Raw genomic sequence first — 21,803 nt, forward strand, 5'->3', positions numbered from 1 at the left:
GGCACAAGTCTGTATCCTGCCACTGGATAGCACAGCATAAGTCCACTGTGACATTTCAGGATTGATGTCTCTGATTTTGCCCATTTGGCAGTATTGTACCAGTATAATTTTTATGTAATTCTATGCAATCTGTATTAAAACACATCTCCTCCCAGCACAAACACATAGGTAGAAGAAATGGCGAGTCAATCAATCTTGAACAACTGCAGACGGAGAGTCAACTCCCATCGTGCAGTGATTGAGAGCTCAGTTTGAGTATACGTGTAAAGATGGCTGATTCAATTAAAGGGAGGCGGGGCTCAACCTACAGAGGGAGGCGGGGCTCAACCTACAGTGGATAAAAATAATCTGACAGTGATTTAAAAAACAGTAGGATCTTCTATAGCCACTCAATGGCCTTTCACATCCTTATTGCTTTATATTTTTTCTATGAAATGGAGTATAATTTAATAGTCTTCTGTACCTCAGTTTTAAGAATCACTCCAATCTGTACTTTTACTCAGAATAGTGAACGAGTTACATTTTACACACATGGTTAAATTGCTAATTTAAATAATTTTTTTGTTGCCCCATGACATACAGATAGACTCCAATAGACTGAGATTTTCAAACATTTATTCTAAGTATGTACAATATAGAAAATAGTAAATTCATATGGAAAATAATCTATGTCAGTCAAGCAACAATAAAAATGTTTTCTTACATAATAAGGGCCCTAGTACAGAACAACTGAGGTATGTGTCACAACTGTAACCAAAGTGACTTGACATTGCATTTCATTAAAAAATTTCAACATATACAAAATATAAAGTACAAATAAATAGGTTTCATGTTTCCCAGCATCTAGTGCCTTGGACAAGAGTAAAATACTGGCTGTAGCTAGTGCAGACTTGGTGGAAGACTGCAGGACTGACAGTCTGAGGTATGTTATTGTCTTTTATAGAATTAAAAAATGGCTAAAACCATGTGGTCTGATCAAAGATCAACAATTATTGGAGTGTTTTAAGTGGGTGCCTCCAGACAAGACAAATATCCTTTATACAATGGGATCATTAATATGCTACAGCAAGACTTTAATAAAAGAAATAAATGGGATTATTGCTGCATAGATTTTCCAGAGTTTTGGAAGCAACTTAAGTAGCTGCAAAAAAAGAGACAGAAATCGAGAAACAGGGTCCAATGCACTTTTGTTGTTCTCAATTTCTACGCCGCTCTCCCGAAGGCGCTGGCATTAGTGCCAGCTTGGCTCAGTGGTAGCACTGCTCTGTTGGAGGTGACGTCTTTTGAATGAAACGTTAAACTGAGGCACCGTCTGCCTGGATTGAGTGAATATAAATGATCCCATGTCACTGTTTAAAGAAGAACAGTTCCTCCCAGTGTCCTGGCAAACATTTATCCCTCAATCATCATCACTAAAAAAAAAGGTCATTTATCTCATTGCTGTGTGTGGGATCTTGCTGTGTGCAAATTCACGGCCATGTTTGCCTATAAAACAACAGTGACTACATTTTTAAAAAGTAATTCATTGGCTGTGAAGCACTTTGGGACATCACAAGGATGTGAAAGCCACTAATTAAACACAAGTTCTTTATTTTGTACTGGGGTACTGATCCATGCGTGCTGGCAGTTCTCTGGTACCTCAAAAATGGCAATTTTTCATTTAAGAGTATAAACATCACATGTCAACAGGCTTTTAACTGAGAGCAGCATCATAACCTAGCCCAAACCTGCCCTCAATGAGTTCCACTCACACATGAGCTTTCCAGCAATGAGCTGATCAACAGTGATCAGGGCCGGGACCCCTTGTTGGTTTGCCCCTTTCTAGCCCAGGGAAATCCCAAGGTAACCATAGCTGCCGCCTTTACCCTTGCCTCAATATATTTTGTCCAGCTGATGGTGGGGTGGCATAGCTAACACATTGATGATATACTTCAAGCTTAGGTATTCTTACAGAAACCAGTCTGTTTGGAGCTAAAAGCAGATTTTGTTTTTTGTAAATGAACCATGCCCCATCTTGTCAAACATTCCTCTCATCTAGCTGCTTTGCAGGCTGACTCAAAGGATTAAATGCAAACATCCCTTGACTGATGGGGTTCAGTGGTCACTAGTTGTACTGATTAACAAGTACACAAGAGGGCAGTAGAGAGGACAACGGCAACATACATCATAATATGCCCAGTCATAATTTCTTTGTAATAGATTAATTTGCCCATGTGAGAGCCAAAATGAAAATGGAGGTGGCTGACTGGGGGGAACAAACAAATTAATTGACTAATGCCAGTACCTACACCAACAACTTAACTGGTTTATTTTTTTTAAACTATACATGTACAACCTGTGATTGATATCAACTGTGTTTTTGAAGTTGTAATACCATAGAGCTGCTGATTGCATCCAACGGCAATAAACAACCTGTAGTCTAAACCCTATCTTTTATCTCGGTTGATTTATACAGTACAGGAACTAAAATGTTTTGCTGGTGAACCTGTATCAAATATTTTAAATAAAATAAAGTTTATTTTAGTGTTGTCTCGGGTTTCTTACTGGGATTCAGTATTTGTGGTATAGTCACTGCAAGCAAACCTGAGACTGACGATTAAATATTACAATTTCAGCAGCAGAGAACACATCAAATGTTACAAAAAAACAGCAAGACAATTTTAAACAAAGAAATGCAGAACAACAAACATTCTGTGCATCAGTGCAGAATGGTTTTCATGTCAACAATTTAGTGTATCAACTGTAACATTATAGAATAAAGCACGGAAAAATTATACAAAATAGAAACAAAAGCTTGCAACCCTGCAACTAAACTACTGCATCACAAAAAACAGTGGCTGTATGTATTGGTAACAAGAATTGATTTCCACAGATTTCCAAAATGATTCTCAGTTTGTTAAAAGGATGCTTGGGTATCTTACTGCAGTGCTACATCCATAAGATATTGCTTACTTGGCTGCTACCTGTTCATAGATACATTCAACAGACTAGAGAAAAAGGCATCATCATTTATTCTTGTAAACCAGTTTTAACCAAATCCCTACACAGATAGAAATGCTACAATTTAAAGTACATTTTTTACACCTGAGTTTCTCATAATACCTATTTAAAAAAAATGAAAAATTGCATCTACCCATTGAACTAGAACACTGAAATGCTGTCACAACAATGTCCTCTTAGATCTTGGCTCCACTTGCAATCATCCATCTTGCTCATTTCTGTGGGATAGAAAAGGACGTCAGTGTTCATTCAGCCAATACAAATGAAGAATAGCTAACATGTTCTTCCAAGTAGCAGTTATCAATATTTAAAAAAATATCCACAGAAATAAAAATGGATAAAGCCTGTTTAGCACTTATATAGCAATTAAATACTTTCAGTGACAGAGCAATTTTGTTAGAAATAATAAATGAAAGTACAAAGGGACAGCAAATTTATTTGTTCTGGTCATTATAAAAAAAAATCACTAGTAATAGGTTTATTTATTTCTAATTTTAAAATACAATCTGCAATTTCAAGACCCATCAGCAGTAACTCCTTTGTATAACCCTATGTTCATGCTGCATTATTTCACCCTTGAAGCCATAATCGCACCAAATCTGTTTTTGGCAAGATTGGGTCTTTATCCATTTTCTAGCAAAGATGTCATTAGCTTTAATTATATAGCACAGAATGTAACAATAATAAATTAAAAGCTTGTGCTCAAATTGATGAACAAATGATGCAGTCTCTAGATTAATCTATTGTAGACACACTGACTGGAACTTTCATCTCAAAGTCGGGGCGGGTGCATGCGGGCCATATAGTGGACCGCCATCCCCAAGTTTTCAACAGTGCGTTCCGCACTGCACGTTTAACTCAATTGAAACAGTCAAGCAGATTTCCTGGCCAATTAAATGGAGTGGGTCTGATGACATCACTGATGACTCGCTTTCTGCTCAGATATTTGAAGGAACCTTGCACACATCACAGTTGAAGGTTGTTGGAGGAGGCATACAGATGTTGGGAGAGGTGGCTATTGTTGTATATAGAAGACTTTTGTGAGGGTATAAGGAAGGATGGAGTCACAGCGGCAGAAGGCTGCACCCAGGTTCTCGGATGCCTCCCTGGAAGTCCTGGTCCAGGGAATCTGAGCACGAAGGGAGGTTCTATTCCTGGTAGCGGCAGGAAGAGACCAGCCACTGAATCCAAAAGGGCATGGCTGGAGATCGCACAAGAAGTGAGCAGAAGGGATGTTGTCAGCCAGTCCAGGATACAGTGTCGCAAGAGATTTCGTGATCTCATGAGGTCAGGATAGGTGAGTACAATGTCACAGCCAACTACACCCCTGATGTGCAGGTCATCCCAACCCCATCACTCTGCCTTCCAAAACCTACTCCTGCATGTCACGCCTCACACCAACCTACCTTGTAAGGTGCACCACTCACTCTCTCCGCACCTACTCACACCCCGACTGACTAACCACCACTGACACTCACCCTCAGCCGAATGCAATCATACAAAGTAACGCCACGGGAGGAGGACATTTGGCAATGACATGGCACTTCCCCAGAGTCACCCTCCACAGATGTAGCCCATACAACTCTTACACTCATTCCATCACTCTCACTCAAAGTTCTCTTCTTCCCTTCCTTGCAGGAGAAGAGACCCCAGAACAGGAGAGGACCGGAGGTGACCCTCCAATATGCACTAATTTGTTGCCAGCAGAGGAGGAGGCTCTCGGAATAAGTGGAGTGACAGAGCTGCTGCCGGTGGGAGATGGAGAGACGGGGACCTCCCAGCTACCTGGTGACAGAATTCAATATCCCACATGGCATACAACACTCACGGGGACTGATGTCAGCAGCCAGTGAAATATCATGTGCGTAATGGAAATATTACACCTTATTAGGTCTAATTCGTGTCTTTTTCTCTCCCACAGGTCCATCAAGTGCCCCCCCACTCCCCCCACTGTCCAGCTGGAGGAAGAAGACGACTCTTTAGAGGAAGCTCCATTCCCTGAGAGTGCACGCGCACCCAGCACCAGCGCAGATACGTGCACCTCGATGGGTCCTGCCAGACATAGAGCAGTGTTGTCACTTGGTGTCTCACACATCACAAGTGAGCAAGAGCAGATGGTGGAGACAGGGACAGCAGTGGAGAGTCATCACCTGAGGGTGCAGGATGTCCAAGCTCTGCTCAGCTGGATACAGATGCTGAACCTCGGGGGCCGTCGACAGAGAGGTTGATCTTGGAGGAGCAGCAACAAGAGAGAAGTGAGGCTCTGGCAGCTTTTCCAGCCGCGATGTGTGCAATTGTAGAGAGAATGGAGAAGTCCATCTCCAACATGAGCAGCAGCATATCGCAGGCAATAGCGATGATTTACTCTTCCATGGAAAGGATGGGCACCTCTGCATGGAGCAGCTAATGTGCCAGTTGAATGAGAAAATGCTTGCTGTGAGCAAGAGATTGCAGACTCTTATTGGCCTCATCCCTAGAAGGCATAGCAACGTAGACTTGGGCGTTCATCACCCCACTGACGAGCAGCAAGGTGCTCTCCAGCTCCTTGCTAGCAGGGAGGTGCGGGTGGCCCATGATAGGGATGATAGTGAGAGCGGACATGGAAGTGGGGGCTCCTTTCAAAGTGCTTCCACTTCTCTTCCTTTCCCCCCCCCCCCGAACCCCCTTTACCTCCCCCTCAGTCAGAGCCCCACATGCTTTGGTAATTGAATGGCAGAGCAGGCTTGAAGGACCGAATGGTCTACTCCTGCTCCTAATTCTTGTGTTCTTACGACTGCCGACCCACTTCCAAACCCACATCCTCTGCAATGTGAAAATTCCGGCCACCATCTTTTTAAAAAATCTGTTGTTTGTTTCCCCAGTGAGTGGGAAGCCTATCCCAATCAGTCCCATTACAACAGTGACTACACTGCAAAAGTACTTCACTGGTTGTAAAGTGGTTTGGGAGGTCCTGAGGTCGTGAAAGGCGCTACATAAATGCACGCCTTTCTTATTTAACATAACTTGAAAGCAAACTTCAATACACCAGCAGTGTCTGCACTTCAAAAAGTTGTTCACTGCATATGAAGGGCTTTGACATGTCCTGGGGATGCGATAAGGTGCTATATAATTGCAAGTTTTTTCTTTCAAAGCTTTAGAAATTACTGCTAGAATAGGGCTGAACAGGATCAGGATGATCGTATTCCCAAAACAGATTCACTTCAGTGTTTAATAATCGGAAACAATTCCTTCATTTCCACCTTTAACTAATATTTAAAACCACAGAAACACAGGAATTAACTTGCTGCCCGTATCCTACCCTAGGCCTCTAGATCTGGAATTCCCTCCCTAAAGCCCTCTGCATTGGCACCTGTCTCTCCTTATTTAAGACCAGCCTTAAAACTCACTTTATTTGACCAAATTTTTAGTCACCCCTTATACTACTTCCTTCTTTGACTTGACATACAATTTTTGATTCTGCATTGGGATGTTCTTCTATGTTAAGATGCTATACAAATGCAAACTTTGCATCCCATATTTATTAAATTGCAAGAGTAAAATGAATAAAATTACCTCTGCTGTATTTCCAAACATTGTGCAAAAAGAATGACTCACCTGATCAGCAAATGAAGTAGGCATCTTCTGCTCAACTTCCTTCCCCATTTCAGCTCCTGACACCGATTTCTGATACGGATGCTCCTGTACAGGCATTCTATTAAAACCAAGCAACATAAACTCACTAATGTTTCCACACCAATTTGGTAAATGTGCATTTCCTGAATTCAAGGACAGGAGACAGATGCACTCTCAGCAGTTGTTGAGCAAAATATATATATTTTAAAAGGCAATTTCGGGGCTTAATCGGGTCTTGTGCGGCTCCCTCACGCGAGGGAGCCGCCGCCTCAGCCTCACTTCAGGCCGCTGCTTTTAAAGCCTGACCAAAGACCCGAAAAATGGACAAAAAGGGAAAAAATTCCTGCCCAAGACAGGATATATGGCCCAACAAGTCCATGCCGACGTTAATGCTCCACTTGAGTCTCCTCCTGTCTTTCCTCATCCAACTGTCAGTATAACCCTCTATTCCCTTCTCCCTCAGATGCTTCTCTAGCCTCCCCTTAAATGCATCTATACTATTTGCCTCAACCAATCCCTGTGATAACGAGTTCAACATTCTCACCACTCTGTTTCCCACATTACAAAGTGACTACACTCCAAAAGTACTTCATTGGCTGTAAAGCGCTGAGATGTCTCGTGGTCATGAAAGGCGCTATATAAATGCAAGTCTTTCTTTCTTCCTTCCTTTCTCTCAGGGTAAAGAAGTTTCTTCTGAATTCCCTATTTCATTTCTTGGTGACTATCTTATATTCATGGCCTCTAGTTATGCTCTTCCCCACAAGTGGAAACACACTCTATCAAAATCTTTCATAATATTAAAGAACTTAATTAGGTCACCCCTTAGCCACCTTTTTTCAAGTGAAACCAGACACAACCTGTTCATCCTTTCCCGATAGGTATACCCTCGCATTTCTGGTATCATTCTGGTACCCTCTCCAATGTCTCTATATTCTATTTATAATGTGAACAAACAAAATCCAGATCCCTTGATAGTTTCTGCTTTCCTCAAAATCACTACCAACATAATTGAAGTGAATTTCCAAAACCTGTTTTTATGGATTAAAAAGTCCAGACTCCAAAAGCATGGCCCAGTATAACGGCACACTAAAAGTACTGAAACTTATAATGACAGCGGGAAACACACTTCAGAAGTGGAAATGCAACATAAATCCATCTTATTTTTCTGTTTTGAATAAATATATGATCGGGAATTGATTGGATTGAATAAATGTGGATGGTTGGCATGTATGCTTCATCCTCTGGAAACAATTAGACTTGGTTGGAATGCTGCTCCATTTTGACGATGGACAAAGTTTAGAGCTCCTAACTGTTAATTGAGAATTCCGAGTGGCTCAACAATTTGATGTGCTTTGTGTTTAAAAAAAAATTGTTATGGTTTCTCATCTTTATTCTCATCTTAATTTATGAAGAAGCCACTAGCTCTGCACTGCAGCACTACAAGCCAGGATGCGGTGAGGTCCCATAGCCGTTGCCGCATCCAATGCAGATAGCCATTTCTTAATATGGCGTGGAGTGAGCTATATCAGCTGGTGTCTATGATTAACAACATAAAAAATAGGAGCAGGAGTAGGCCATACGGCCCCTCGAGCCTGCTCCGCCATTTAATACGATCATGGCTGATCCGATCATGGACTCAGGTCCACTTCCCTGCCCGTTCCCCATAACCCCTTATTCCCTTATCGGTTACATGGACTATGTACAGTAGACACCTCAAGTCACTGGAGAAATACCATCAACGATGACTCCGCAAGATCCTACAAATCCCCTGGGAGGACAGATGCGCCAACGTTAGTGTCCTCAACCGAGCCAACACCCCCAGCATTGAAGCACTGACCACACTTGATCAGCTCCGCTAGGCAGGCCACATAGTTCACATGCTAGACATAAGACTCCCAAAGCAAGCGCTCTACTCGAAACTCCTTCACGGCAAATGAGCCAAAAGTGGGCAGAGGAAGCGTTACAAGGACACCCTTAAAACCTCCCAGAAAAAGTGCAACATCCCCACTGACACCTGGGAGACCCTGGCGAAAGACCGCCTTAAGTGGAGAAAGTGCATAGAAACATAGAAATTAGGTGCAGGAGCAGGCCATTCGGCCCTTCAAGCCTGCACCGTCATTCAATAAGATCAAGGCTGATCATTCAACCTCAGAACCCTTTCCTGCTTTCTCTCCATACCCCTTGATCCTTTTGGCCATAAGGGCCATATCTAACTCCCTTTTGAATATGTATGAGGGGGCGCTGAGCACCTCGAGTCTCGTCGCCGAGAACATGCAGAAATCAAGCGCAGGCAGCGAAAAGAGCATGCGGCAAACCAGTCCCACCCACCCCTTCCCTCAACAAATATCTGTCCCACCTGTGACAGAGTCTGTGGCTCTCGTATTGGACTGTTCAGCTACCAAAGAACTCATTTCAGGAGTGGAAGCAAGTCTTCCTCGATTCTGAGGGACAGTCTTGGGATGATGATGATGATGAAGAAACAACTGTCTATCTCTGTCGTAAATTTATTCAATGTCCCAGCTTCCACAGCTCTCTGAGGCAGCGAATTCCACAGATTTACAACCCTCAAAGAAATTTCTCCTCATCGCAGTTTTTAATGGGCGGCCCCTTATTCTAAGATTATGCCTCTAGTTCTAGACTCCCCCATCAGTGGAAACATCCTCTCTGCATCCACCTTGTCAAACCCCCTCATAATCTGATACGTTTCGATAAGATTACCTCTTGTTCTTCTCAATTCCAATGAGTAGAGGTCCAACCTACTCAACCTTTCCTCATAAGTCAACCCCCTCATCTCCAGAATCAACCTAGTGAACCTTCTCTGAACTGCCTCCAAAGCAAGTAGATCTTTTCTTAAATATAGAAACTGTATGCAGTATTCCAGGTTTGGCTTTACCAATACCATATATAACTGTAGCAAGACATCCCTGCTTTTATACTCTATCCCCTTTGCAATAAAGGCCAAGATTCCATGATGGTGGGAACCTCAGGAGGAGGCCAAGTAGAATCATCCATTCAGCACTTTGTCTGAAGATACAAGCACATTTGCATGTACGTGCTGGGCTCCATCATGGCCGAGGACAAGAATGTTCATGGAGCCTCCTGCTCCTCTTAATTACCTGCCACCATTCTCGAATGATGTGGTAGGGCGATCGAGCTCTGCTCTAATGCGTGGTTGTGGGACCACTTAATTGTATCTATAGCCTGCAGCTTTTAGTGTTGTGTAGCCCCGTGCGTTAGGTTTAACAGGCTGATACCTGGTGCTGCTACTGACTCTTCTACAATCTGCATTGAATAAGATGTAGTAAGGATGTGCTGGGCCATAAGGTTACAGATTTGTGATGGTGTACAATTCTGTTACCGCTGATGACCCATGGAGCCTCATGGATTCCCTCTTATCTATCCAATCCTAGCTAGAGCATCTCTAGCAATAGCAGGACACCTCCCTCGCCTTTTTCTGGTACACTGATGACTATCGGTGCTGCTTCCTGCTCTCACTCTGAACTGGAAATTTATCAACTCTGCTTCCAATTTTCACCCTCCCTTGCCTTCACGCGGTCCATCTTTGACTCTTCGCTTCCCTCATTTCTCTAGCTCTATTTCTGGAGAGAGATATTGGTTGACACCTACTTTAAGCCCACTAACTCCCACGGCTACATTGACTACACTTCCTCCTACCCCGCTTCCTGTAAGGACTCTATTCCATTCTCCCAGTTTCTCTGTCACCCTCACATCTGTTCTGACAACACCACCATCCATACCAATGCTTCCAATATTCCTCAACCAAGGAATTCAATCCACCGTGTTTGATAAGGTCCTCGACTGTGTCCATCTCATATCCTGCACTCTTTACTCTCATCCCTTCCCCTCCCTCTCAGAACCACGATAGGGTTCCCCTTGTCCTCACCATCCCCCCCCACCAGCTCCAGCACCAAACATGTCTTCCCCTTCCAGCTTTCCAAAGGGACTGTCCCCCTCCCAGACACCCTGGTCCACTCCTCAATCACCCCCAACACCCGCTCCCCATCCCATGGCACTTTCCCGTGCAAGCACAGGAGATGCAACACCTGCCCTTTTACCTCCTCCCTTTCCCTGTCCAGGGCCCCAAACACTCCTACCAGTGAAAGAGCGATTTACTTGTCCTTCTTTCAATTTAGTACACTGCATTTGCTGCTCACAATGCTGTCTGCGCTACATTGGGGTGACCAAATGCAGATTGGGTGATTGCTTTGTGGAACACCCCCAATTCAGTCTGCGTCATATCATTGTAATTCTCCACCCCACTATGACCTCTGGTCTTCCGGACTCAATACCTAGTTCAACAATTTCAGATTATAACCACTGCTCCCATTTTTGGGACAGCAGTTGCTGGGAATGAGTCTGTTTTTGCCATTTTCAGCTCCTCCAGACCCATCTTTTGTTTCCTTTATTGCCCATTACCACCCTTTTTTGCCTTGCACCTGAACACCCTCAAACCTCCTTGATAAAATGCAATTTCCCTGCTGGCATCTGGGAATCCCTGGCCCAAAACCGCCCTAAGTGGAGGAAGAGCATCCTGGAGGGCACTGAGCTCCTCGAGTCTCGTCGCCGAGGGCATGCAGAAATCAAGCTCAGACAGCGGAAGGAGTGTGCGGCAAACCAGGCTCGCAACCCACCCCTTCCTTCAACCATGTCTGTCCCACCTGTGACAGAGACTATAATTCCCATATTGGACTGTACAGTCATCTGAGAACTCACTTTCTGAGTGGAAGCAATTCTGAGTGGACTCATTCCCAGCAACTGCTGTCCCAAAAATGGGAGCAGTGGTTATAATCTGAAATTGTTGAACTAGGTGTTGAGTCTGGAAGACCAGAGGTCATAGTGGGGTGGAGAATTACAATGATATGACGCAGACTGAATTGGGGGTGTTCCACAAAGCAATCACCCAATCTGCATTTGGTCGCCCCAATGTAGCGCAGACAGCATTGTGAGCAGCAAATGCAGTGTACTAAATTGAAAGAAGGACAAGTAAATTTTTTGCCAGTTAATCACGCCTGCCTTCCATTATCATCATAGGCAGTCCCTCGAAATCAAGGAAGACTTGCTTCCACTCAGAAAGCGAGTTCTCAGATGACTGTACAGTCCAATATGGGAATTATAGTCTCTGTCACAGGTGGGACAGATAGTGGTTGAAGGAAGGGGTGGATGGACTGATTTGCCGCACGCTCCTTCCGCTGTCTGCGCTTAATTTCTGCATGCTCTCGGCGACGAGACTCGAGGAGCTCAGTGCCCTCCAGGATGCTCTTCCTCCACTTAGGGCGGTTTTGGGCCAGGGATTCCCAGATGCCTGCAGGGAAATTGCATTTTATCAAGGAGGTTTGAGGGTGTTCTTGAAATGTTTCCTCTGCCCACCTGGGGCTCACTTGTCGTGTAAGAGTTCCGAGTAGAGCATCTCGTATCGGGCATGCGGACAATGTGGCCCGCCCAACGGAGCTGGTTGAGTGCTTCGATGCTGGGGATGTTGGCCTGAGCGAGAACACGGACATTGGTGCATCTATCCTCCCAGTGGATTTGCAGGATCTTGCGGAGGTAGCACTGGTGGTACTTCTCCTGTGCTTTGAGGTGTCTACTGTATATGGTCCACGTCTCTGAGCCATATAGGAGAGCAGGTATCACTACTGCCCTGTAGACCATAAAGCCTGCCTTCCACCTTATCACAGATCTACCCCTTTGTTCCCCCCCCCCCTCCCCCACTCCCCCCCCCCCCCCCACCACTCTGCCTTTCCGTGCCTCTGTACTTGGTTAAAATCTGTTACATCTCTAATATTTTCCAGTTCTGATGAAAGGTCGTCAACCTGAAATGTTAACTTGGTTTCTCTCTCCACAGATGCTGTCTGACCTGCTGAGTATTTCCAACATTTTCTGTTTTTATTTCATATTTCCAGCATCCAGCAATAGCTTCTATTCTCACTCCAAAACAAATAACCACTGGAGTTCGCCAACAATCCATCCACGGAACCCCTCCTCTTACTTATCTACATGTTGCCCTTTGAGACATCATCCATAGACATAGGACCAGCGTCCACATGTGGTGTACCTCTCCACAAGCTTTCTTGACCCCTCCACTACCTTGGTGCTATCAGATTGCTTGTCCCTCCATAGGCTTGTCCCTCCATAGCCTCGCCCCTCCTTAACTGGTCTCTGGTTCTCTGACTCTGGCCTCTTTGCCATTGGTGGCTGTGTTTTCAGTCACCTAGGTCCCAATACTGTGAATTTTCTTTTGTAAACCCCTTTTTTCCACCTTCCTTTCCTCCTTTAAGACCCCCTTAAAACCCACCTTTTTCCTTAAGCTTTTGGGCATCCCTCGCTCCCGACCCTCCAACTTTTCCTTTTTTGATTCAGTGTCCAATTTTTCTCACACCTCCACGAAGCGTCTAGGGACATGTTTCTATGTTAAAGATCCTTTATAAATACAAGTTGTTTTGTTCTGTCATCAGCAGATTCCGGTGGTCTTCCATTTCAATGATGTGTTTTGCTTCCCCTTCCGATCCACTCCAAATGTCACTCATGTACAATTCAAGTTTTGTTTCTCCAGCACTTTAGATCATTCGTGCCATTCTAATCATTTGTCTTCCTCCGTTGGTTCTCAGATCCTCTGATCTCCACTGCAACCTTCTGATTTCCTTCAGTTTTCTTCACCTTTCTGTCCCTGACACTATTTTCATCAGAGGACAAAAAAAAACCTCTCAATTCTCCAGGGTTGACTGTACTGCCGGCATTAGAGAGTGGACTGGTGTCATTTATTGGAATCTTTGGAATTCTCTACCCCAGAGAGCTGTGGAAGCTGAGTCATTGAATATATTCAAGGCGGAGAGAGAGAGAATTTTTGAACTACAGGGGAGTCAAGAGTTATGGGGAACAGGCAGGAAAGTGGAGTTGAGACTAAGATCAGATCAGCCATGATCTTATTGAATGGCGGAGCAGGCTCGAGGAGCAAAATGGCCTCCTCCTGCTATGTTCTTAAAACATGCCAATCGATTTCAGCGAACAGAGCCAAGACAGCTGGCTCTTCACACAAAACATGAACAGCTAACATGTATGATAAAGAGGGGACTGTTGGGGAAGACGGCAGGTCAGAACTGAATAATGGAGCTGAGATCAATGAACTTTCTGAAATTTAACTTTCGGGAATTAACTGTTGTTGCACAGAACTATCCCTCAGATTTAGTGGGCGGAGCAGAATTCATGATGGGGTAGTTGATTGTATGTAGTCTACAGAGGAGTGGTCTATATGGGTGGAATAGCTTTTCATCATTCCATGCTTTCTTATCATGTTCCTTTCCTCCACCATTCCTCCCCTCATGTTGAGCCATAGACTGCCCTTAGGTGTTCTGTCCAACTTCAGTGAGCATTCTTCATATGACCGTCTGGGCATAGAGTGTGAATGGGTTATTCAACTATGGGTACATCACAACTGAGACCAAGCCTTATCCTGTGCTCACTTAGCATCTACACACATGCACCTTCCATAGAATGTTGTTCCCTTCCCCCGCCCCCACCCCCTTGGGCTAATTTTAAATTCCCCACTATTTCCCTAGCGAAGTTCACATGAGTCACAACCCAAGATCTTCCTGGCCTAAAAGGCTGAATGCTACCACATGCAATTTTGGGTAAATGTTTAGTGCTTCTTCATCATCATAGGCAGTCTCTCAGAATCAAGGAAGACTTGCTTCCATTCTAAAAATGAATCCTTAGATGGTTGAACAGTCCAATACGAGAACCACAGTCCCTGTCACAGGTAGGACAGTTAGGCGTTGAGGGAAGGGGTGGGTGGGACAGGTTTGCCTCATGCTCCTTCCGCTGCCTGTGCTTGATTTCTGTATGCTCTCGGCGAGAGACTCGAGGTGCTCAGCGCCCTCCTGGATGCACTTCCTCCACTTAGGGCGGTCTTTGGCCAGGGACTCCCAGGTGTCAGTGGGGATGTTGCACTTTATCAGGGAGGCTTTGAGGATGTCATTGTAAGGTTTCCTCTGCCCATCTTTGGCTCATTTGCCGTGAAGGAGTTCCGAGTAGTGCGCTTGGTTTTGGGAGTCTCGTGTCTGGCATGTGAACAGTGTGGCCTGCCCAGCAGAGCTGGTCAAGTGTGGTCAGTGCTTCAATGCTGGTGTGTCTGTCCTCCTGGGGGATTTTGCAGGATCTTGCGGAGACATCGTTGGTGGTATTTCTCCAGCGACTTGGTGTCTACTGTACATGATCCATGTCTCTGAGCCATACAGGAGGGCGGGTATTATTAACAGCCCTGTAGACCATGAGCTTAGTGGCAGATTTGAGGGCCTGGTCTTCAAACACTCTTTTCCTCAGGTGGCCGAAGGCTGCAATGGCGCACTGGAGGTGGTGTTGAATCTTGTCGTCAATGTCTGTTCTTGTTGATAAGAGGTTCCTGAGGTATGGGAAATGGTCCACTTTGTCCAGGGCCGCACCGTGGATCTTGATGTTTGGTGCTTATCAAGGTACTGACAAATGGAACATTTTCCCATCAAGCATCAGCATCATGCTCTCCCAGGTCAGGTACAGCATACATTAGAAAGCTCTATACTAATCTGTCCCAACCCCTGAAAGAGCACCTCTACTGTACCAGCGTGCCATTTCAGTTTCTCAATCTAGCCAGCCCTAGACTGAAATTTCCGCTAAGTTTCCAATTATAGGAGTTTTACGATGTAGTGAAGACTTGTATCCAATGGGAAGATTGAAATGAGGATAACTCATTTTACATAGAACCCTCCATCTAGAGACAAACACAATCTTCCTACCAATAATCTAGACCACTAAAGAGAGTATTTAAACCCAATGCACCATCTAATTTCCTTATTTTGATATGTGCCCATTTTCAACATTTATATTCTTTTACTTTACGATGTGTTAATGAAACTGAGAAATTAGGTTATTTGATGGAGAAATTATAAGGTCAGAAAACTAAGCCATTTTAGTTTGAATAAAAGCTTTAAAACCAACAAACATGCAAAATTCTACATTGAGAACCTTTCTGTGTTAAAGTATTTGTAGGAAGAGTTTGTAATTGGGCTGAGATCACATTTTGTTTTTGTTTTGATTTGACAAATACAAGTAATGAGAAAACTTAGCAGATTGATCTGCTTTTAACGACTGTGATCAAAAAGTTAAAATTCTTTTGTTTCTTAATTTATTAGCTTGTACAATTGCTACTTCAAATAATCCGGTTATTTAGCTTTGCTAACACATCTCATCGTAGGGTAAAATGAAATCATGTTTTCCATTGCTTTCCTGAGTGGTTTAGATAGATCAACATCTATTGTGCTCAGCAGCACTTTGTAGTTTACTCTCAGCACTGCGAACGACACAGGCAGAGCATTTTCAGAGATGGTCAATTTCAGCACACTTGAATCTATCAAGTCATACACTACCCTTCTGCACCACCATTAAAATTGATCTCTTAATGCTCTATCAAGCTCCAACTCAGTCCCATACTTTTGTATCCTTTGAAATCAGAAGGGCATTTGGGAGTTTGAAGTAAGGGAATGACATTTCTCTCAAAGGCACCAAAGTTTATGGAGGATGAATGTGTCAGTAGTGACCCTCTGGTATTTTGCCCAGCTTGCAGCCATTCTTCAGATGCTCCATTCCCTTGTGCAGTGTAACCACAATGTTAAGGTGGTCGATAATGTCTCCTTTGGACTTTCTAATTACGGAATGGAATTTATAGCCCTGGAGAGATTTGTGGCCATGATTCAAGGGGAGCATTACATCTCCTGTAGGGTAGAAAAATGTTGTCTTTTTACATTTATATGATACTGTTACATAATAGTAGCTGATAGCCTTCTAGTACATTGCCCATTCTTATGTGAGAGTCTGAACAAGTGTCAGCATGTTACTTGAAAAGGTGGGGCTGGGGAAGTGAAAGAGAAGGGAAGCCATAATCAAACCTCATCTTGTGCTCATCCAACATCTACACATGAGCTATTTCCAGCAGAGGTCATTGGATAGCAATCAGGAACTAGAGCCGTGGCTTATTTTCCCTTCACTGGTCCATGCATGCTGAAGGCAAATGTACCACCCCAACTACTGTTCGATATGAGACCATCTATTTCATAGAATCATAGAATGTACAGCACAGAAGGACAAGGAGGCCATTTGGCCTATCAAGCCCGTGCCAGCTCTCTGCAAAAGCACTTCAGCTAGTCCCACTCTCCTGCCCTTTCCCCGTAGCCCTGCAAATTATTTTCCTCCAGGTACTTATCCAATTCCCTTTTGAAAGTCATGATTGAGTCTGCCTCCACCACCCTTTCAGGCAGTGCATTCCAGATCATAACCACTCGCTGCATAAAAAGATTTTTCCTCATGTCGCCTCATGTTGGAGCTTCTGCCGATCACCTTAAATCTGCCTCCTCTGGTTCTCGACCTTTCTGGCACTGGGAATAGTTTCTCTCCATCTACTCTGTCTAGACCCCTCATGAGTTTGAACACATTGATCAAATCCCTTCTCAATCTTCTCTGCTCTTAGGAGAACAACCCCTGAAGTCCCTCATCCCTGGACAGACTAGGGACTGAACAGGCTCTTCATGATTTATATAGGCCGATCATGATCATATAATTATATGAGCTTTTAAAAGAAAAATCTTTCCCAGTTACCATTAATTTTGCACTCCAATATCACATATGCACACCGTTCTCTGCTTGTGTTGCTCTCACATGACAATTAGGGCAGGTAACTGCTGACCTACAGCAGAGAACCACGTCCTCCCCAGAAAATGCTGCCCCCGTACTGCAGCACACCACTGCTAAGTTTACTGCTCTGAACTCAATCACTTTCGATGCATTGGAGCATAGCAACGAGGCACCTGGAATCAGAAGGTTGTACAGGTAACACAGAAACAGGCCATTTGACCCCAAGTCCCACCAATGTAATACTGGTCTTGGTCTGTCCTAGTCCTGACTTCTGACTCTTTCCTCACCCAAGCTGTCCAAATCTAGTGTGAAGCACACCTTTTGCCAAACAACACTTGTTCTGTACAGGTTGACAAGTATCAAACTGTAGTGTGGTGCAGCATTAATGAAAGGCTCGTGAGGGAAGAAACTTGTTTTTTATTGTGCAGAACCATAAATCTTGAAACTGCCTACAGCAATATTAAGTTAAGAGTTTCAACATAAATAGACTACCTCTCATCAGAGTATGAATGGGCTAAAATTACTATTCAATACGGCAATTAGAAAATGTTTTAATACCATTTTTAAATGGCAAAATGAATTTGTAGTAAAAATTGCCTTAACACAGTTTAAATTTAATAGGGTGCTAAACTTCACAATTTCATTCAATTAGTAGCCCCAGGCTGTTTAATTACACTAAGTGGCTGGACTCTTTAAAAAAAACTTTTCATTGCAAATTTAACAGCTCATTATAAAATTTCACTATACAATATAATCTCACTCAACAGTTACTGAGTCTGCATATGGTCTCCTTGTGTTGTTTTAACAATTCCCTGTTACCTCCATTTTCTCCCATGAGAGGATCTGCACAAGAGTATTGCAAATACCAAGCATAGATCTCATCTTGCAGGTAAGATGAAGTCCAGCACTGATTGGAGATCATTTTAATAAAAGGTCATGCTTCAAATTTTGTAGAACTTTATAAAAATAGAAATCTCACTGCGATAAAGTTTGCATTTGCACTGAATAAGTATATTTTTTGCGCACTTTATTTTTATAAATATATGTACAGGTATTACTAAAAGTGGTCTAATCTAATGCAAGCATCTCAGACTTATTTTTAAGAAGTTTACATTATTGCATCTTTGGGAAAGATGCCCTAAATTATCTTGTTACATTTCTTAAATGACCAACAGTTATGTAGTTGATTTGTATATTTGGTTAGAATATTTTTAAGCAGCCAATTAAAAAATTGAAAGCATTGCATACTGAATGGGACTAGGCTTGTTACATTTATTTCAGTCCTTAAAAAGAAAAGGAATCCCACATTTACAAAAACAAAAAGAACATGCAAGTCACTTGTCTTACCCTCTTATACTGTAAGGATCTTCTGGTGGTCGAATTCCTTGATGCTGCATCATCATATTATGATACTGACCCATTCTTTCATCAGGTCGACTGTACAAAGGCATTCTGGCTTGTGGCTGGCCATTTATCTGATGAGGTGGAATACGATGACGTGTAGCTCCCAACAAAGAGTGTGGAGGTCGCCGAGTTGCATGAGGGTTCGTGTTAAAAAGAGCTGGAGACTGAGCTGTGTAGACAGACGAATGTGAAAGAATACCATGGGGACCCTGGATCCCTGGATGCATTCCAGATCCCCTGTATATCAGTCCACTTACAGGCTGTGCACTCTGTCTTTTAGCAGCAGCATTATGACTGTCTAAATCCAGGATTTCCTTTGGACTTTCAGGCCTTTCCTGTTCTTTATCCAATTTTTCATCTTTTATAGGGTGTGACATATTGCTGGTCCCCTGGCTCGTGTCTTTATTTTCTTTAGAGTTTCCATTCATCCCTTCCTGCATAGCATTTGCTGATGTATGACTGTCAGGTGACCCCTCCAAACCTTGCAAAGGGATGCCAGGCCCTGCTGTTTTCCCATTCCCATTATGTACCGACAAATGGCTAGCTTGCTGGAGATGATGGCCTGTAGGTGATAGGGGCTGGGGCCAGTCATCCGTAGGATAACCTTGTCCTTGAGGGTAAGGGTAATAATGAGGATGTTGATACTGGTGGTAGGGGGATTGAATTTGCTGCTGGGAAGCATGATATGGATAACATTGGACTTGGTGCTGATATGCAGGGTAGATCCCTGGTGGCAACTGCTGAGAAAAATTTGGATTAGGAAAAGTCTGCCGGTTTGCGAATGGCTGGGGTCCACCCATGCCTCTGCCAAAGGGTCTACAACCACGGGCCATACCATACTGACCTGCAACCGAGTAGTCTGGGTTATGTGCATACTGTGCGTGCGTCATCATTCCCATCATCCCAGGATTAGTTCCATTATTTTTTCCCTGTTTGCCTTGTGTTGAAGTGTTGGTATTTTTCACAGAATCCTCATTTGTATTCAGCGAACTAGTGGAAGCCACTTGGTCTGAAGATTCAGTGTAATGTATGGAGTTGGAGACACTTTGGTTGACCAGGTTATCATTCTGGCCCTTGACCTCAGCTTCATTTTGATTTTTAATTTTTTTCTCTCTGCCAACTCTGCTGCTGATTTTCTTATTCTTTGCCCTGCTCTTTGCAGCCCCCTTTTTTGAATCTGGAATTTGTTTGTTTGGCTCTTTTTGTGTCTTTACAACTGGACTGCTAATATCTTTTAATTTAATGGTTTGCATTTCTTCCTCTTCAATTTTGATAGATCCCAACCCATTACTTTGACTCTCACTGGTGCCTGGTTCAATAAAGTTGGCTGAATTCGGTTTGGTGTCGCCTTCAGAGATCTGCGATGCAGTCTGTTCAGTAATTGGAGGCGAGGTTCCTGAATCTGTGTATTGCTGATTTTGCTCCCCTGCAGTTGATGTGTTTTTGATTGGCATCGTTTCTGTCAAAAGGAAAAACAAAATTAAACTGAGTAACATATATCATCATATTTAGATTTTCAATCTCAAGTCTTTCCAGGAAAGAGTTCAGGGTTGGGGAAGAGAACAAATAGTAAGTGAACTAATGGTGATCACATCCCATATCAATTGATCCTGGTCACACTCTTCCGTGGGGAACAAAGTGCAAAATAAGCAAATACATTAATAACATTTGTGCGGAAAGAAGAGTGACTGGGAGGAAACAATGTATATTTAACTTCTACCATAAATACCATTAAAAATATTTACAAAATCTAGGGTTGCTCTTCTGGACATCTAAGTAGTTACCTTGAGCTGCTTCATTATTTTCTGGCAGCTCAGAATCCTGTGATGTTCCCAATGAATCAGCACTGTCCTCCAATGCTTGTTGATGAGGTTGCATGCTAGAGATATGCTGCCGGGCTCCAACATGGTGCTGCTGTGGTGCTGGTGCATGAGAGCCAGAAAGATATGGTGAAGAATGCCCTGGTGGACAGACAGGAGCAGAAAGTTGCTGCATTGCAATCATCTCTGGACTAGACAGCATAGAATCAATGCGGAGTCCTTGATGTGGAGGTCTCAGGAAAGGAGGAGGCATTCTCTGTATATTAGGCGTTTGAGGTGAATTAGGAAGTCTCGGGTAGCCTGGAGGCCCATTATGAGGTAGACGACCTGGCTGATCTGGCCAGTGATTGAGTGGCACAGAGGGTCTCATTAGATTGGGGTCCAACATTTGGGGGAATGGGTGATGCTGTGACTGGCCTGGACCAACCAGTGGATTTTTGTCAGCAGGTCCTATAGGTCTTTCAATTGAACCATCATTGTTGCCATTCCATACATGTCGAGGTCCACGACGTGGTCCATTCGGATGACCATATGGGTTGTACATGTGCCTTGCCTGAAAATCAGAGTTTGGGCGATGAACTGGCCCCTCCAGGCGATGTGCTGTATATCCTGGCTGAAATGGTTGGCTGGGGTACATACTTCCTTCCTGAGGTGGAGCACACACTGTTCCAGGTGGCACTGATGGGGGTCTAGGGCCGAGAGAAGGTCCATGTACTGGCCCAGCATAAGTTGGTTTATTGTCCGGTCCCACCATCCGGGGCCCTTGATGTTCATTCACAGTCAGCTGATGCTGTAATTAGAAAAAAATATATTTGAACTATTTCTGTATTTCAAAATTAGACATCTGATTTTCAAATTTATCTTAACATATACTCCTGTGACGTTGCTTGTGAATAATCTGGGATCTGGATTATTGTTGTTATTATTGCTAACCTGACCTGTCTCAGAAACCTTTCTCTGAAGTAAAACCAAGCATTTGTAAATAGTATCTCTGTCAAAATTAAAAAAACTTTTGAATGCACACTTTTTTCCAAATTATTTTGAAAAACAGACTCAATTACTAGTCTAGACTGAGGAAAGGCATGCTTCCAAGTTGTTGTACAATCAGCTGAGAATCATACTGATTTGTGCCGATAGACTCTCTACAGTGCATATGCTGAGACTGCAACATTTTGGGAATTGTAACAACATTGTGTAGTTTTTAAATCTCTCTTCAGCTGACAGCATTATCTCCGGAATGAATATCAGCTCAAACCCTAGGTTTTTCCAAGAGACTGAGGCTTCCAAGTA

At 43.5% G+C, this 21,803-nt stretch overlaps 1 protein-coding gene across 3 annotated transcripts in view; it reads right to left on the reverse strand.

The window, feature by feature from the left end:
• Positions 1-2,746: 2,746 nt before the first annotated feature.
• The window catches only part of cecr2 (CECR2 histone acetyl-lysine reader), a 146,829-nt gene continuing 127,772 nt past the window's right edge, over positions 2,747-21,803 (reverse strand). For all 3 annotated transcript variants that reach the window (XM_070901642.1, XM_070901643.1, XM_070901644.1), the window contains 4 exons: positions 20,478-21,303; positions 18,637-20,152; positions 6,595-6,691; positions 2,747-3,218 (listed from right to left, as the gene is read on the reverse strand). In XM_070901642.1, the coding sequence (XP_070757743.1) occupies positions 3,213-3,218; positions 6,595-6,691; positions 18,637-20,152; positions 20,478-21,303 (2,445 nt within the window). In that variant the 3' untranslated portion in view covers positions 2,747-3,212. The remainder of the gene's footprint in view (positions 3,219-6,594; positions 6,692-18,636; positions 20,153-20,477; positions 21,304-21,803) is intronic.

This window comes from Pristiophorus japonicus, chromosome 15, assembly GCF_044704955.1.
Source record: "Pristiophorus japonicus isolate sPriJap1 chromosome 15, sPriJap1.hap1, whole genome shotgun sequence".
Lineage (NCBI taxonomy): Eukaryota > Metazoa > Chordata > Chondrichthyes > Pristiophoridae > Pristiophorus > Pristiophorus japonicus.